The sequence below is a fragment of the Caloenas nicobarica genome, chromosome 6 (assembly GCF_036013445.1).
Source record: "Caloenas nicobarica isolate bCalNic1 chromosome 6, bCalNic1.hap1, whole genome shotgun sequence".
NCBI classification, from domain to species: Eukaryota; Metazoa; Chordata; class Aves; order Columbiformes; family Columbidae; genus Caloenas; species Caloenas nicobarica.
Window position 1 is genome coordinate 36,264,106 of NC_088250.1, and position 17,811 is coordinate 36,281,916.

The window sequence follows — 17,811 nt, forward strand, 5'->3', positions numbered from 1 at the left end:
TTCTGGCTACAGTGAAAGTAAGTGATTTCCATGTTAATTAGGATAAACATGCATGAATTTTTTTTTTAGACACTCCTTTACAATGTTTTGGTCTATTTCATCTGATTTACACTGTAATTAGTTTAAAAGCATAAGCTGTGTACCCAAGGAATTAGAAGAATTTGAAATAATTAGTGATTTGATTTAATTGCCTTCTTGATACAAAAAAATATATGGGTCTTAGTTTCAAACTTGTAAGAACAACCTTCACTGGAAACACTTTTTGAGAAAGCTGGCATTCTCATGAAAATGTGTAATTTAGTGCTGGTCTGCACTGAGTTTGTGCAGTTGCTAGTCCTGTGTATGACAGATCTGCCTACTTCTCTTCCCGTCTCCTGCTCCAGGACTTCAGAGTTCTTGCATGGTCTGTTCCATTGCAAGTTCTGAATTTCTTGGAAAAAAAATCTATAGTTCTCCAGTACTTGTACCCAAAGTTCATGCTACTTCCTCCTTATGTAACCAGCCCACTTGGAATCTTTAAAGTAAATCCACAAAACTGTGTTCAAATCTAAAAATTAAATGTTTGGACTTCTTGGAAGGAAAGGAAATGTATGTATTTCACTCTGTTTATCCTATTCCACTAATGGAGTTGGTTGTTTCAATATCTGGAAGCCTCTGGTTCTGGAGCTTATATGAGCAAAGCTACGCTTCTATACGTTTGGTGGATCATGGCTTTTGGCTTGAGACAATCTTCCAGTCCAGTAGTGGACTGGTGCATGTAACGAAACTGCAGTGTGTGCCTCAGCAAGTATTTTGAGATAACCGCAGAATTATTGAGGTTGCAAGGGACTTCTGGAGGTTGTCTAGTCCAAACCCTCTGCTGAAAGCAGGGTCAACTAGAGAAGTTTGCCTGGGACTTGTACTTTGAAGATCTCCAAGGATGGAGACTTCACAACCTGGGCAACCCATTTTAGTGTTTAACTAGATGCTGCTTGTCCTTTTTTGCCTTAGGGGTTCATTGCTGGCTCTTGTTCATTTGTTGTCCATCAGGCCCACTGTGGCCAGTCATCTCTTTCTTCCTGGTCAGTAGATTTGTGGCAGACACTGAGCACAAGGTTGCTCACGTTGGCCTACCCTCTAATTCCTCCTCTTTCTTCCCTGTGCTGTGTATGTGAGCTGCTGGCCGCTGCAGAGCAGCACTCAGTTGTGCTGATTTCCCAGAAAATGTATGAGAGCTTTCTTCATAATCATCTCCTAAATAAAGGACATGCAATGTGGGACAAAAGGATTTTAAGAATCTGAAAATCATGTACCGAATGCTAAAAATCACAAGGTGCTAAAGGCCCAAAATCCTATGAGTACATGTGTCTTCTGTGTCTGCAATAGTAGCTATCCTCTATTGGGCACTACAGGAATTATAAACATCTTTTAATTTGGGAAAATTACCAACAGAAATCTTATTTCTTGGACTTTCCAGCCATTTACCATCTGCTTCTGGAGATGCTTTGCTTTTATTTTTGAAGTAGAATGATGCCCAACTGTAGATGTGCTTTGTAAATTGATAATTCATGCGTAGACTGCTCCTTCAAGTCATGAAGCTGTCTATAAAGTAGGTAGTGAACTAACATTTTAACTTTATTAGAAAGAAGAAAAATACATTTACACTTTTATGCTGCTTTATTTTTGGTTGTTTTGTATATTTAAATTGCTACTGGTCATTTGATTTCAGAGAGTTAACACTGGTTCTTGCTGGTATTAGTAAAAGCTACCAAGTTAGCTGTAGTGTAGAGAAGACACTTTCCTGATGTCTTTATTTTGGACAGAATGCTATCTATATATAGCAAATCTATATCTCTGATCTCTCTCTCTCTCTCTCTACATATATATATCTAAAATTAGCAAATCTGATGGGTTAAAGAAATAACTCCCATAGCTATGGCTAAAAGGAAAATATAAATATTAGTAATATATTTTTATGACCAAAGAAATAGTTTTACTTGAAAGCTTTTATTTCTGTTTTGCCTTTTTTAATACTTTCAAAATAGTTGCAACCTGTGAAACAAGAATTTTCATTTCAGGAAGAAGTCAAAACAGATCGTTTATGACAATTGCAGAAGTGTTGTCAGAATGCGTTTGTGATGACAAATTCATTGTAATCATGCTTCTCTGTGAACGGATGCTGTTTTGACACATTGGTGTTCTTAAACATTAACTGAAAAACTTTCCTTTTTCTGGATTATGCCTTAGATAACATCTAAGAAGCTGATATGATTGAATTGCAAGTTGTGCTGTACTAAGTTCTATCAAGTGTTTTATAAAATAACACTACTACAACGTGAAAAAAAATGAATCAGTTGTGGGTTTCCTAAAAATGACATGTGATATAAATGTGTTAAATTTATTCATTTTTGGATTAACACTTATCCTTAATATACATTTTTTAGGTGTTATTATTTGTTAATATTTTAACTTACTTTGTTTGTACGTAACTGTTTTTTATCAGAAAGCCAAAGAGCATATCGATTTGTGCAAGGCAAGGACTGGGGTTTTAAGAAATTTATCCGAAGAGATTTTTTACTAGATGAAGCTAATGGTCTTTTACCGGATGACAAGCTTACACTATTTTGTGAGGTGAGTATAGTTTATTTAAAAGCTTGCCACTTAAAAAAGTATTTTCTATGCTAATAAATAGAGGTTTATGTTGATTTAAACAGTAACATGCTATAAGAGTTATTTTCTGTAAACTATAAATCTGGTAAGATACACCTTTGCTCGCTTTATCTGCATTGTATTTTGTTTTTTGATACACATACAATGAAGTGTAGAGTAAGTCTGAATTGATCACTTGTAAACCATTGGATTTCTTCATGAGTCTGCCAGGATTACATTAGAATTGGCTATAGAATTATTTATGCAAAAGGTGACTGATATGTGCTGTCTGTAGAAGCCATATTTTACCCAGGTCACTTTTATTTAAATAAATTTTGTTTGAAATTATAAGGTTGTTTTTCACTGGATAAACAAAAGGAAGTGTCTGCATGCTGGTCCACATTATTAAAAAAATCAACTAGTTGTCAGAATCTGTATTCCTGTAATATGGTAATTGATGGCTTTAAACCAATGAACATGTCTTTCAAGTAAATTAAACACTTTATTTTTATAGTAATTATTACATTGTCTTCTGAACAAGTGCAAGTCTCTTGTAGGAGGACTGCTTTAAAATTGAGAGCTGTGATATAAATTTAACTTCATGGTGTATTATGGGTCACTTTTACAATACCAGTTATGTTGGTAACCTAAAGTGTCATATTAAAATTCAGTAAAATGCTCAGTGTTCAAAAACTGAAACTGGAGAAAGTTGCAATGTAATACAACATATGTTACGTATACATTGGCCAGTTATCTTTGCTGCCATAAAGTGATTAGTGGCTTAGGGGGATGATAGATGCTCTAAGTGCTAATAAGTTTGCTTTGATCTGTGTATTTGCAGGAAATGTGTAAAATTGTCTTGGCAAGATTACTATTTAATTATATGTCATTATGCTGTGTAGGAAGAATAATTGAAATGTGGCCCCTGAGACTAGATATTGCAAATATAGTGCATCTTATTTTCACTTAGACAAGTTAAATTAGCTGCATGATAAATTTGTTATGAATACAATTATTTGGGTGATAAAAGCAGATGTAACAAGTGGTTTATGATTCTGTAAAGATACTTCTGAGTATTTTCTCGTTTTAAGTCTCATGGTAATGAATACTTTGATGTAAATGAACAGCTCTTAGAAATAGCATTTGGTTTTGGAAATAGGTCACCATGTAATTTTAGAGACAAAGTTTGGTTTAAAAAAATAAACTAAACAAATACTGAATTTTCCAGAGAGAGATATTGTTACGTAAATTTCGATGCGGTAAATGTAACTGTGTTTCCCTACAAAACTTCTTGATGTTTTAACATGAGTGGCTTTTGTGAAGTGTTTGACCTACTCTGATTATAAATGCTGAAGAAAGTACAACATTTAGTTGTGTACAGTGAGCATGTTAAAGTAGCTTCTGGCTTGTTTCAAGAGAAAGCAAAAAAAAAAAAAAAGGCAAGCCAAATATTTTTAAAAATTTGTTTATTCGGGTGTGTTTTTCTAGCTTTTCAGCTTTCATTAGAATTAACAGGTGTTGTTTGAAGGACCTGTTTGCATAGACAAGTCTGAAGTTTTTGTCCTTTTAATACTTAGCTGTAACTTCTAATTTCTGTATTTACCTTCCTACTTGTATCCTAGTTGGAAGACTGGCCACTTAAAGCTAAACTGCACTTGACGTGGTAAATCTTACCAGATATAGCAGGTATTTAGTAAAGGTCGTTGAGTACCAACTGTGCTGGTTGGCTCTCTTCTGCCTGTTGAGTTGCACAGTAATTATTTGGTTTTCCTTGGCAACAAAGATATTCTTTTTTTGTGGCAGTATGTTTTTAAGGTCAGTTTGGGGATATGTCTTTTGGTTGGAAACGGAAGGGTTGTTAAGTTAAATACTTCGCAAAGTCTGTTGTTGTCGCTGACAAGTGACATATTGATTAAATACAACTTTTTATTTTATTTTTTTTAGTAAACTCATCTCTGTTTCACTCAGTTCTCGCTTTCCATATAATCTGAAACTACTGAAGCCTTGTATTTTAATTTGCTAACAGAATAGTAAATCCTCTGCAGTGATGTTTTTCCTAGTGAGTGCTTTCACAGATCTCTTCCAGATCTCTTAGGTTGAGAGAGCAGTCCAGGATATTACTTATGTTGTCTTTAGCATTAGATCACTACAGATTCAAAACCAAGAAACTTATACACATTATAAGTGTTAACTGTCATCACACACGCAACCTGTTCATGTCCCAGTTTATACTTTTTTTAATGTGGAAACAGGAGCTGTGCCCCTGCTGTGCAGGAGCTGCGTGTGGGGTAGTAAATAAATCAGACCTTGCTACCCTTCTTTATGATAGGTTTTTCACTATTAGTTCTGTAGCATCTCCCCATCATCAATTCCTTTGCTCTTGTGGATTTTATGAAGACAACTTCAAGGTGCCTGAAGTAAGCATTTAGTAGCGGGTATTGAAACAATCATAAACCAGTCACTTTTAGCCTAAGATGAGCTTTCAGTAATTATGTGGGGTTGGCTCGATTAGTTTTGGCTTGATTAGTTTCAGCTTGATCTAAATAAATTTTTAAAAGTGCTTGATTTTAAGCATACCATCTGGACGAGTGAGATGAACTATTCGACCCTTGTAAATGTTTGTATTCAGGATCTTCAAAAGTTGTTATAACCTATAGACAATACATGCCAGGCCATTCAGATGGAGGAGAGTTGAATTAAGATTTTGCACGGGTTTTATCTTTAAAAGGATGGCTTATAACAAATTATGTTGCACAACTATCAGTATTAGAAACCATTCTAAAATAGTAGAAGCTTGGAACATCAGAGATCAGTTTAAGTACACGTAAAGAGCGTGTAGGTGACCTTCCTAGTCACTGTCTGTAGCAAACAGGAGGATGCAGTGCGGACAATTCAGATCATGAACTTTGCTTCTCCAGAGAGTTGACTCAGAACTCTCCTTTTGGCAACAGAAGACTAGCTTTGTTAAGCTAAAACTCCATTTGTATGTGTGTGCATCTCCTGAAATCATTCTGTGTGTGTGAAAACTGAAACAGAGTGCACAACAGCTCTCTAGGTCTTTCTGTGTTACAAATATGAAGTCTTACTGTGAAAGTGGAATTTCGCAGTGCTTTGGGGTATTTTTTTTCCATTTAAAAGGTGGAAGAACATGGAGGAATTTCTTATAATGACAAGGGGGTATGGGATGAAACAGGGAATTAGGTAATGATTGAAATCCCCAAGCTGCTGTCTTAATTGGATCATCCTCCTCTTCTGCTCTGGAGTTTGGTTTGCAGTGCTCTTGACTTTCTGTGAAGCTTAGCTGTGCTATTTTTGCTTTATGCCAGATTTATTCCAGATGCTGAGCCTCTGGAAATCAAACAAAGCACTGATCTTAACAGTATCAGCATTTTTTCTTAATATATAATCCTAATTTTCTGTATTTGGGAGATTCAGCAATCAAGATCTTGTAGTATGGCTTCTGTTTTCCCAACGCACCAATTAAAAGGACTTGGTGTGTAAAGATATCTGAAAAAAGCAAGTAAGAATGCTACTGTCCTGTTTACTACTTATGTGTATGACTTAAACATGGGGAATAATGGCAATATATTCACTTCAGATGAACTTATTTCACGGTTTTCTTAACCAGTTCTGTACAGAAATTGCATCCTATGAGTGTGCATTTCATTGTTGAAGTTACTTACCTACTACATCTTTTATTTCAGTGACTTACATTTCTAAAATAATGTCTTTTAATCTTGTTTGGAAGACAATCGCTTGTGATTCCTGCCTCAGCTGGACACATTAAAATGAAATAATGAAGGGGCTGTGTTACTTGCACTTAGTTTGCATTATCACACTACAGGTTAAGTATGAATTACTGTAATTAGGAATATCATACTATTCAAAATTTCTATGCATTATTCTTATGAAACTTTTCTGTGACCTTGTGATACTGATGATCTGTTTAGAATTTTATTGTATATATTTTATTTAAATGTGTGAGGAGTGTTGAACTGTTAATTTTTCTCTGAAATACCGTTCACTTTTATTTTTTTTATCCCACTGGTACCCAGGAACCTTATCCGTCCTTGACTTATTTTCTTTCGTATTTCTACCAGGTGGCATGTGATATTGTGTTCTTTCTTTTTGTTTTGGTTGGATAAACACATAATGTTAGAACCTTTAAGTAAAACCCAGTTTATTTTATGTGACTTAAAAGTAAACTGTAAAGCGTTAGTTTATGGTTCCAGCCTAATGCCAGAAGCACCACTGGTTTTGCTTTGTAACTGCTGAACTTCTAGCAGTAGGTACCATAATTTAGTTATATTTAGCATTCAGTAATGAAGGAGTTGTCTTGCTGTGATTTTTTTTTTTTTTTTTTTTTTTTTCCCCCTGTTAGGTAAGCGTGGTCCAAGACTCTGTAAATATATCAGGACAGTCTAATACAAACACTTTGAAGGTACCCGAATGTCGACTAGCAGAAGATTTAGGGAATCTCTGGGAAACGACGAGATTTACAGACTGCAGTTTTTATGTAGGAGGACAAGAATTCAAAGCTCATAAATCTGTCCTTGCAGGTACTTTCTGCTTTTGTATTGCTATTATTTTGTAATTAAAACTGCTAAAAGTTTAAAATTAGGTCATATTTAATATTTACTTTTCTTGCTATAGCACGATCTCCAGTTTTTAATGCAATGTTTGAACATGAAATGGAGGAAAGCAAAAAGGTAAGCCTTACTGAAAACTTTACATGTAAATATTTATGAAAAAAGGGAAAAGTCACGGAAAACTTGGAGTATTCCAAATTGAGGATGATGAGTACTGTGTGATGCTGTGTGAGTGGAGGAGCTCTGTCTCCTGAACGCTTTCCCGGTGAATGCTGCAGGAGTTTCTTTGTGTAGAAAGAGCAGATAGGGCTGACTGTGGAGAGGTGCTGGAGGATTTGTCCTTTCAAGTAATTGTATCTGCCCTAGATCAGTTTGTGTGTTTGGTTTTTGTGGGGTTTTCTGGTTTTGTTTTTTAACATTAGCTACTGATGTGATTGACCTAGTAATCGCTGCCCCTTTTTGCTTTAATTTATACCTTCACATAAGCCGATTGACTTGACTAAGGTTTTGCTATAGTGTATTAAAGCATTTTATGTGGTAGCTAGGACACAAAGAAACAACAGCTGAATTATGACTCCAACGAAGCCCCGAGGCAGTGAAGCACCCTTTTCAGTCACAGTTTCTGCAGGCACTTGACCTGCATAAGTGTTTTGGATGGATAGTTACTTAATCAGCACAGAGAGCTGCTTCTGCTTTTGTACACTTGCTGTCACCCACAGCAAGGAGTTGTTTGTGTCTTTCATGAAGAAGAATTATCTAAAATGGGTTGGTTATAGGCAGAATCCATGAAAAAGCAAGGAACTGGTCAGCTCACTGAAGGATTGTAATAAATGATCGTCACCTAGTCTTGGAGGCTGCAATGTGAAGAAATAGATGAATTCAGATGAATATGGTGCTGTAGTACAACAGAGTTTCACAAACGTGGCGTTTTTCTTCCTTCACTTCTGCAATCTAGAAAATTTCACAAGTAGAATTGGAATATTGGAAGCATTTTATTGGGATTTCTGGACGCAAAGAAACCCAGACATGTCCGAACTTCAGTAATATGCCATGTCAGATGCCTTTGCCTTCATGTTAGCAATAAATCTCCAGTGCTTCCCTACTCCTAAATACTGTATGTGCTTCAGTGGATAGGAAACCAGAACGTGTACATCTTGTGCTGATAGCCTGTGATTTTTGTACCCCATTCAAAAGTTAGGTGCTTTTTTCTACATCTTTGACATAATCTCCTACTTCATTATTTGCTTCTAGGGAATACTATTAGGGGATGGGGTCAAGAATGCAATACCACAGTTTTGTTAGGACAGTCTTCAGCTACGTGATGTCAGTTAGATGTGCTGCTTTGTTTGCTTTTTGGATTATGAGATCCAGATGTAGGCTGTGTTGACTCGGTTTAAGTCGATCAAAAAATGGCTTTATTCTATCTGCTGCTCTGGCTTCTGGTATTTCACATCATTGTTGGGTTGGAAACTCAGCAGCACTTTTAAATATTGCTGAAACTATGCCTTGATTTTTCATGTTCAGCCTGTGCAGTGGAGTCCAGAGTTAGACACTTCTAGAAAAAAGTTGCAATTACTTTTTATTACCTAAGATTTTCCAAGTGTTTTCTACCTGACTTCAAAGAGCTACTGATTTTTGATTACTTTCTGCTTAACTTTGTTGATTGCTAACTTAAATTTATAAGGGTTCTGTATGATGGATGGCAAATGAAAACTTGGAGCATGCGTGCATGCAGATGATATTTGATATGTGTGCTTTAAAGTTGTACCTGAATTCCAGAAGCTTTTATTGATTCTTCTTTACCAGAATCGTGTAGAAATAAATGATGTAGACCCTGAAGTTTTTAAAGAAATGATGAGATTCATTTACACAGGAAAAGCACCAAACCTTGAAAAAATGGCTGACAATTTGTTGGCAGCTGCAGACAAAGTAAGTAATTGACTCCTGAGTTTTAAAACTTGATATTTGCTTGTGGAATGTTGTTCTAAATATCTACATATATATTTTCAGATTGATAGATATGTATTTTTTTTTTTAATGTGAGAAACAGATCTCATCAGAAATGGAGGAAGATGGGAAAGAATAGGCTTTTTTTTAGCATTAGAAGGTTGATAGGTCTTTCTTGACCAGAAGTGTTTCAGATATTAATAGTATTTACTATCCGCATTTTTTAGAAATTGGGGGCCATTCATGTGATTTGGAAAATTGGCCTTGAATAAAATGTATCCTAGATATTTGTATTCTTGAAGAGGATTTATACAAGTGTTTGAATTAACTGTGCTCCCTAAAGTACTGCTACTTCAGAACTTTCTTTTTTTTACTTCCCTACAAACTTAATATCGCTAATCATTCATCTCTTCTGTATTGGGATCTTGTGTTCTCTTTAATTTGCACTCTGTGCAATAGTTTTTCTACTATGATTTTTGAGATGGAGGGGACTTAGCACAGCAATTAAGGTGAGATTATTCCCTTTGATATAATTCACAGTTTTCTAACTTTTTAAAAACTTGACCCAATACCTGGGTTTTTTTGTCACTGCTTTACAGCTTGAGTTGAAATTTTAGTTAGCTGTCCTCAGAGGACACACAGTTGTCTTTCCCTGAGGAGCCATAAGTAGATTAGAATCTAGAAAATACTCGCTTTAATGTGTGTAATTTGAAACTTTTTCACTCTCAGCTGAGAGTGTGGCAATTTCTTAAACTACCTTTGCAATTTTTTTGTTGTTCTAATAAAAGTTCTCCCAGTAAAGCATTTGATCAGTTTGTGTCAAACCTAATGCACATCTTGCCATTTGAGGAGTCTTTAGTGCAGCATATTGAATTTTGAATTACCTGTTTGGAAGTGGTTTGATCTTAAGCTTAGGAGGCGTTTTCATGAGTGGAACTGTCTTAAAAACTGTAGAGATAATGGTAGAAAGAATGAGTTTGAAGAATGATTAGTGTAGTTTTTTCTTTTATCAGTATGCACTGGAACGGCTGAAGGTCATGTGTGAGGAAGCACTCTGTAGTAACCTCTCGGTAGAAAATGTTGCTGACATTCTTATCCTCGCAGATTTGCACAGCGCTGAACAGTTAAAAGCACAAGCAATAGACTTTATTAACAGGCAAGTAATATTTATGAGATTCTAAATATTTGTATTTCTGCTTTGTGTACCTTTTCAATATTAGCACAGTTCTCTCTTACAGGTGCAGTGTTCTTAGACAACTTGGGTGTAAAGATGGGAAAAACTGGAATAGCAAGTAAGTTTCCCTGCCTCACGCTGTTCTGTTGAAACAATGCTAAATAGACTGCAGATCTTAAGAACTGTTGCTTCGTTGCCACATTACTGAGGCCAGTCACTGACTGTAAGTAAAGCAGGATTCAGCAGATGCTACCGCAGTTATGGCTGTGACTTTCCCTTTAGAGGAGTTAACTTTAGGAGAGTTAACTGCCCTCCAGTGTGAGATCCCAACAAAAAGTGGTTTTCCTTCCTCTCCCAGGGACATATCAGTGCTGTGAGATGGTGGCAGCAGCCACCACAAGAGAAAGGAAACCATTCTCTTGACTAACCAGGTTTGTCCCTGGAGGAGTGGCAACCCCACTGTGTTTTCAAGACTTGCTTAGGTCAATCCGAACCTGCCGTATTTCCAAAGAAAGGAGGGCAGTTGCTGCTCTGGCCTTCGGCAAAATGTTTGTGCACCTTCCCACATGCTGGCACTTGAGGCCACGCAGCTGGTCAGTCAGGTCCCTCTGATTGGGCTGGCTCTGGGAGTGTTTGTGCCTACGGTGGAAATAGGAGGCTCAGGCTGTAGGAGTGATTGCAGCATATGCTTAGAACAGCTCAAGTGAATCATGGAATAGAAGACAGCCAGCTTCAGAATAACCAGTGGTAGGCTGAAATGGTAAAAGGACGGCAGAGCACTTGTTTTTTACCACCAGAATCTCCAGAGAAGTCAAAACCTGTGTTGTACCAGTTACTTCAAAATTAGTGTTTCTCCTTTTTAAAAAAAAAAGTCTTCACAGGCCTAATGATTGAGCATGATATGGAAAAGGAGGGAAATGGTAGAAGGGAAATAGTAAAATACTAGTAGAAAAATTAATAAAGTCGGAATACATAACAATATAAATTAGTCGATGCGTTCCTTCTCAAGTGATTTGGAACTTACTGAGCTGACTTCTGTCTTGGATAATTGCTAGTAAAGATGCTGGTCATCTTTGCTTCAGCTAAAGTATCTACAATAAATCAGAGAAACAATATGAGAGAGCCAGGCTTAATTTACTGCCTCTGGGCACCAGGGAGTCTGACCTTTGATATTGTTTCTCACGGCACTTACTTTACTGATTTGCAGCAGAAGATTAAAGGCTTGCATTAGAAATCTGCAAAAGGTTTTTTAGAGATTGTATAGTGTAGAGGTCAGATACTAACTTCATGCTTGACAATGTTCTTGAAACAATATGAGGGTGCTCATGAAAGGCTTTTGAAAATGCAGGGCAATGGAAACTTGGGATTGATGCATTAAGCTGTTGGTTCCAAATTACAAATTTGTCCTGTGTCAATGTGGCATGCATCCCAACCAGTGTAATACTCTTCATATGCAGAGTGAATTTTATGCTTTATTCCTTGTTCTTTCACAAAAAGGTAAATATATACACTGAGTAAATACATTGTTTTTAATCTCTTGGCTGTCAATGTGATACTTGCTGAAATCTGTTATTGCTTCTGTATGAGTTAAAAATCAAGTGGCCACTGAAAGCCATTGTGAATGTAGTACACAGTCTTGTACTGAAGAAAGTGAGTATTCTTCAGTATGCTCCACTGGTATTCAAACTGCAAGCTCCCAATAAAGGGTTCTGCAGTGAGCCAGCTAATCTGTCTTCATGGCTTTTTTAGTGGAGGAACTCCATCATTTTTGCTGCAGTTTCATCTGATTCATCTTGTCATCCTTCTCTCTCCACAAACTGAGCATGCCCTTCCATGTAATGAGATTATCATGTCTTCCCTTGCTTTTCTTCTCTCTACGAGACCTCATGTTCTTCTAGTTTTTTTCTTATCCTTTTAGTTGTTTTTTTCCTGAGAGATTTCAAGGCAGTTATCTTAACATGGTGCCCAGTATTGGACGCAGTTCTGTAGCTGAGGTCTTGCTGGTACTTAGTAGAGCAGAATAAGTACCCGATGTCCCATATGATGATATTAATATACCCATATTGCAATCTGCTACTTCTTTCCAATGGCATCCTTATTTGCATTCATAGTCTGATAATGCTCAACTGCTCTTCTGCAGTAGTTCTGCCTTGCCTGCTCTTCTCCGCTGTGCATTTGTGCATTTGGTTTGTAAAAAAAATTGTGTGACTGTTCTTAATACTTCTGTTTTCAGCCAAGCAGCAGACATAATGGAGACAGCAGGCTGGAAGTCCATGATCCACTCCCACCCTCACTTAGTAGCAGAGGCCTTTCGCGCACTAGCGTCTGCACAGTGTCCACAGTTTGGCATTCCACGCAAACGGCTAAAACAGTCATGAAATCTTCCATGAACTTTAGAGAAATTGAATTGACTCTACTCCTCCATGTCCAGAGGTGTTTTCACAAACCATAACAAGAGTTTTTGTTACCCTTGTCCACAGAACAGAAGCTGAAAAGGCTATTGTTTGCTTTTCAGATGGATAATTTATGGTTTAATCCTCAGCTTTAAATTAGACTGATTACTCTAATTCACTGAAAGGCCTTAAATTATCTTCAATGACTCTCTAGTCCATATAGTCTAATGTATCTTGATTTTTTTAATTATTATTTTTTAATGTGCCTTGTCTTTTTGACTAGGCTCTGCAGGATTGCACTAGCTCCATAATGCAGTAAAGCTGATAACTGAAGATTAATTTTTGAAAGGGATCTTCCATTATTTTCAGAAGAAAAGAAAATGTTTATAGTTTGGTCCTGTGCTAACTGGAAGGTTTCAACTAGCCTCTCATTTAAAGCGCTTGAACCAGAGGCACATAATGTACCCTAGACAAGTGCTACATATAGGGAGAGCCTGTTTACCTTCAGCAAATGCCTGCAGGCTATTTATGGCAATATACTGCTTTGAACATAATTTATTTTTCATTGTGGGGGCAAATATGCAATGGTTTGGCCCAAAAATGTATTTTCATTACAGTTTGTAATGCTTATTGTGTGTGTGTCAAAGCTGTCCAAATGGTGAAAAGAAACACAGAATAAACCTCTTGCTTGTGTTTCTTTACGGTCCATCATTAGTTTACATTTAATGCAGAACTGAACGAGAAGTGAAGAGTTCAATGTGAAAACAGAATAGTATTGTGTATGGAAAAAATATATCCCACATGTATGGTTACATAGAAAAGTAAAGGATGCATAGAATGACCAAATGTAAATTGAAGAAATGGGCCAAATGGGTTCTGAATATGCACTTTTAATGTGTAACTTTTGTATGTTGTGTGGTACATATATATTTTGCTTTTGATGAATTAATGAGGTACAGGTAATTGTGGCTTAACTTTTTAGATACATTTTAAGATGCCCACAGCCACATGGGATTTAGTTTTGTTAGAAAAAAAAGGCATGTCTTTTTAAGACTCAATTGAAGGTGGCGATTGCAGCTTTCATATTTAAGTAACAGAATATTTTCGCTTATTTGAAAGAGGCATGTGAATGGTAAAATTTTGAAGGGATTTTTTCCATCTTGACGTTATGTGCACAACTTCCATTAGAACCTAAGGAGGTTATGTTCACATCGAGAGGAGTATTTCTCTGGAATGTCAGATGGTATTTGCAAGCAGAGACTTGCTCAGTCTTGCATTTCAGTTATTGTACTAGCATTGTGGATGGTATTGAAATTCTGCATAATGTGAAAAGGATGAAACATTTGTCAACTGCTTGTCATGGGCCAGTTCTTTATTCTATGAACCTTAGCTTTAATACCAACATCCTCAGTGTTTGATAGCTGTGTTTACAATTGGGAGGAAAAGTCCGCCGTAGTGCACACTCTAAATGTTTCCTGGGTTATTGCATTGAGTTTACTGTAATAATGATAATATGCTATATTTCTTTTTGGGGAAGACTTGGGTTTAGCAGTGGGAATGGAAGGAGATCTCACCTAATTTATAAACGTATTTGCATAATGGTTTTAGTTTGCCTATTAGAAAATAAGTTATGCAGCAAGGAGAGAGGAAGAATTTCAGATTGTTTACTATCTTAAAACTTATCTCCATCCTCATTTCATTAAGATTCATCCGAATTGCTCTGAATGAAATTTTTAGAGGAAAGAGTATATAGTTTTATACTTTGGCAACTAGTAAACCATTAGCAAAGGTAAATTGGGAAGAATGCCTGGTCCAATTTTGAAGGATACAATAACCTCTAAACATGCATTTTCTTCTTCTAACTAAATCTTTATGATGGATAAAGTGTAAAATCAGAAAATTTAGTAGTATGTAAGGCATCAAATTATATATTTACAGAGATTTATCCTTTTATCAGTTTTTAAATATTTATCTAAAATAAGGTCTTGTAAGCATTCTTCACAATAAGATGTAAAGGTAATTGTTCCCTCCAAAATAGTGATGTTTTTGCTGCACTGTGTAATGCGTTAGGACTATATATCCTCATATTCATCACTGGTAAAACTTGCAGCTCTAACATACAAAGTGACTTGAATATTTAATGCTGTAATGATTGTCCAGTTCAGCTTGTTCTAAAGTAACATACAGTAATCTAATGGAACACTTAAGGACTTTTATGAAGACTTCTTTTTTTTTACAAGCTTAATAGCACACTTTGTACCAAAAAATGTCAGACACTGTGCTGTAATATTATCTACATCATAAAGTGTCCACTTTTCAAGCCAGACAGTGTATACCATACATTACACTAATAGGAAGAAAAAAAAAAAAACCACAAAAGAACATGATAATTGATCTGTTTAGATTTGATTTTATTTATTATGTATGTTTCCAAGTTTTGTCAGCTCTTAAGAAAAAGGTAAAACAGTTGCTGTATTCTTGAGTGCACTAATTATTCACCTCTTCTATTCTTTAATTACCCACACACAGTGTTCTCAGTGGTAATTACAGCCTTCTCCTTCAGATTCAGTAGCTTGTTTTTTCCTCCCCACATCTCAAGAGCTTGCCCTTTGAAACCTCAGTCGTCAGTTCTAAGTGCAGCAGATATGAAGCTATCTGATACAATGGACAGTTTTTTCAGGCTGAAGTCTTAGGGTTTTTTTTTTCTTAGTTTTATATACAGATTAAGAGTATAATGTATGAAGGTGCCATGTTTTGGCTTGCCAACACTACTCCCTCGAATACGTGTGAACCATCGCTTCCATACTCTTCTGGGGAGAACCCTGCATGTGTCCTGTGTGTGCGTGTGTGTATGACTGTGCGGTGTTTTTTGTCAAGAATGACTTTCTAAAAATAAGGACTCAATTTGCTGTTAAAATGCTATTATGTATTTTTTTTTCTCCATTTGAACCTCTCCTAAGGAGATGCTTTGGGTGGAAGATGCTTCAATAAATAATCCTTATTTCTTAGTCCATTTACTGCATGCAGAAGTATGAACACATTGTGCCTTTTTTTAGGAAACTGTTGTGATGAAGGAAAGCTTTAACAGCATAAAAGATCTTTTTGAAAGGTATTTTTAAAGGTGAAGGAGAATGGTATTTGATACACGGCTAAGGTGGAAAAGTTGCAAATTACTCATTTGAGCTCTGTTGCATGTTGACTCTTGCTTCCTAAATTCAGTTTCACTGAGGTAGAAACAACACACAAAACAAAAAGTGGAGTGTTACAGATACAAGTTAAGTAACGGTATATTTTTGTGAAAATGTGAAAATATTTGCTGTTACAAGGTAAGTGTATGTCAAAATGTGATAACCATGGACACAAAGTTAGTTTTTCAAGTTATTCTAGTTCTGATGTTTTTCTAAACATTGAGTATTTAGTATGAAATTCACCTTTGCACATGGACATTATGATGCTTTTAAATCCTCACGGGATTCTCCCTTGGGAGAATAAAATGGTGTGCAGTATTTGAAACTGTGTTTCATAAAAGACGGTGGATTGCAATTGTGAAGTATTGCTACCTGAAATATTGTTGAATTTTACAGTTGGTTAAAATTCCTAACCTTAACTGATTTATTTTGTAATTGACAATGGAATGTTAACTGTCCTCTGTGTGTGGTGTCGATAGCATATTTAGTGCAGAGCTTGGCTCCTTAGCTAGCAAGACACTGACTTAGTCTCATAACTTGGCTTCTGCTTACAGTAAATGGACTATGTTTGTAAAGGGAATTCACTGTTTCAAGTGTTTTGCAAGGAACTTCACTGTATTTGTAACCTGGTTTTTGAAGGCTTAAGCTCAATGAGTCCTGTTTTAGAAATTAAACCAGTGAAATGACTTAGACCTGTTTTGGGGTGGAAATGATTAAGAGAATTCAGATATGTAAACAGTTGTATCAAACCATCCAGCCTTTTTTTATCAGCTGATGTTAATGGTGAAATACTTTTTGTACCTTGTTGCTGAAAATATTTTTTGCGTTTCAGCACATCAAGCTACAATAAAGTTGTTACTTATACAGAATGTGTCTGTGTGGCTTGTATTTGTCTTTTTTCCTGTATATGTTCACAGCGGCTCCCTTTGCCTTTGCTTCTCTCCTTTGAGAACGGTGTTTTACCAGCACTGCCAGTCAGTCCAGTGTAACATATACTGCTGTCCTCTGAAACCTTTTTGGGGAGGATCACATTGCGGTCTTGCTCTGATCTCCACTAACTTAGTCATTTTTCCATTTTTGACACTTGCAAATAGCTCAGAGCTCCGAACAGCTTGTAACTTGCCAGAGAAAAACTGCGTTTACACGGGCTCCAGCAGAACTGAAACTTGGTGGGAAGAAGGGTTTGTCCTGTGGTAATGAAGGTGGGCTTCGTAGTTTCCAAGAGATTGGGTTTATTTTTCCACCTACCATCAAAAACTGTCTGTGTGTTGGTTTTTTTTTTCCCCACCAAAGAGTGTAGGCTTATAATGACCATATGCAACAGGAATTGCATGCATTTGTTACAGGAGAAGTGGTATGCAGGAATAATCTATATGGGGAGTTCATGGGGTTTAATGTGTTTATAGGCATTTTGCAAAGATATATGGGTCTGTTGATATGCTGCTCTATGTATTTGACTTTGGACAGACTGAACTGCGGACAACGATGTCAAGGTAAGTTACTTTATAATAAGTGACACAGGCTGTTTGAATAAACACAATTATAATAATATCTGTCTTGTGTTATCTAGGCTACGGCGAGAATGTGTCCGACTTGTCCATTGCAGTTCTTGGGTAACAAATAAGGATACAAAGCTGTCATCACAGGGCTGCCTTGGTGTCTCAGCGTAGCACATCGCTGGTTTGTGTGTAGGTACATGCAAAATTCTCCATGTTTTCTTTAAAAAAAATACATCCCTTAAGTTACCCTGCAGTGATTCAGCTTAAAGTTCCTCGTGGGGCTTATAGCAGCAATGGCAGAACTTACGCCTTGACAGACGGTTTCAGTAACCTCCAAGGTCAACGTGACTGGTTACAGCTGCAAATTGTAATCAAAGTTTTTTTTGTAAGTCC

The 17,811-nt window shown here is 36.4% G+C and overlaps 1 protein-coding gene across 2 annotated transcripts in view; it reads left to right on the forward strand.

Annotated features, from left to right (window-relative positions):
* SPOPL (speckle type BTB/POZ protein like) overlaps positions 1 to 16,734 on the forward strand; it is a 35,427-nt gene extending 18,693 nt beyond the window's left edge. For both annotated transcript variants that reach the window (XM_065638200.1, XM_065638198.1), the window contains 7 exons: positions 2,483 to 2,610; positions 7,010 to 7,187; positions 7,282 to 7,337; positions 9,024 to 9,146; positions 10,178 to 10,320; positions 10,403 to 10,456; positions 12,572 to 16,734. In XM_065638200.1, coding sequence (XP_065494272.1) covers positions 2,483 to 2,610; positions 7,010 to 7,187; positions 7,282 to 7,337; positions 9,024 to 9,146; positions 10,178 to 10,320; positions 10,403 to 10,456; positions 12,572 to 12,716 — 827 coding nt within the window. In that variant the 3' untranslated portion in view covers positions 12,717 to 16,734. The remainder of the gene's footprint in view (positions 1 to 2,482; positions 2,611 to 7,009; positions 7,188 to 7,281; positions 7,338 to 9,023; positions 9,147 to 10,177; positions 10,321 to 10,402; positions 10,457 to 12,571) is intronic.
* Positions 16,735 to 17,811: the final 1,077 nt, after the last annotated feature.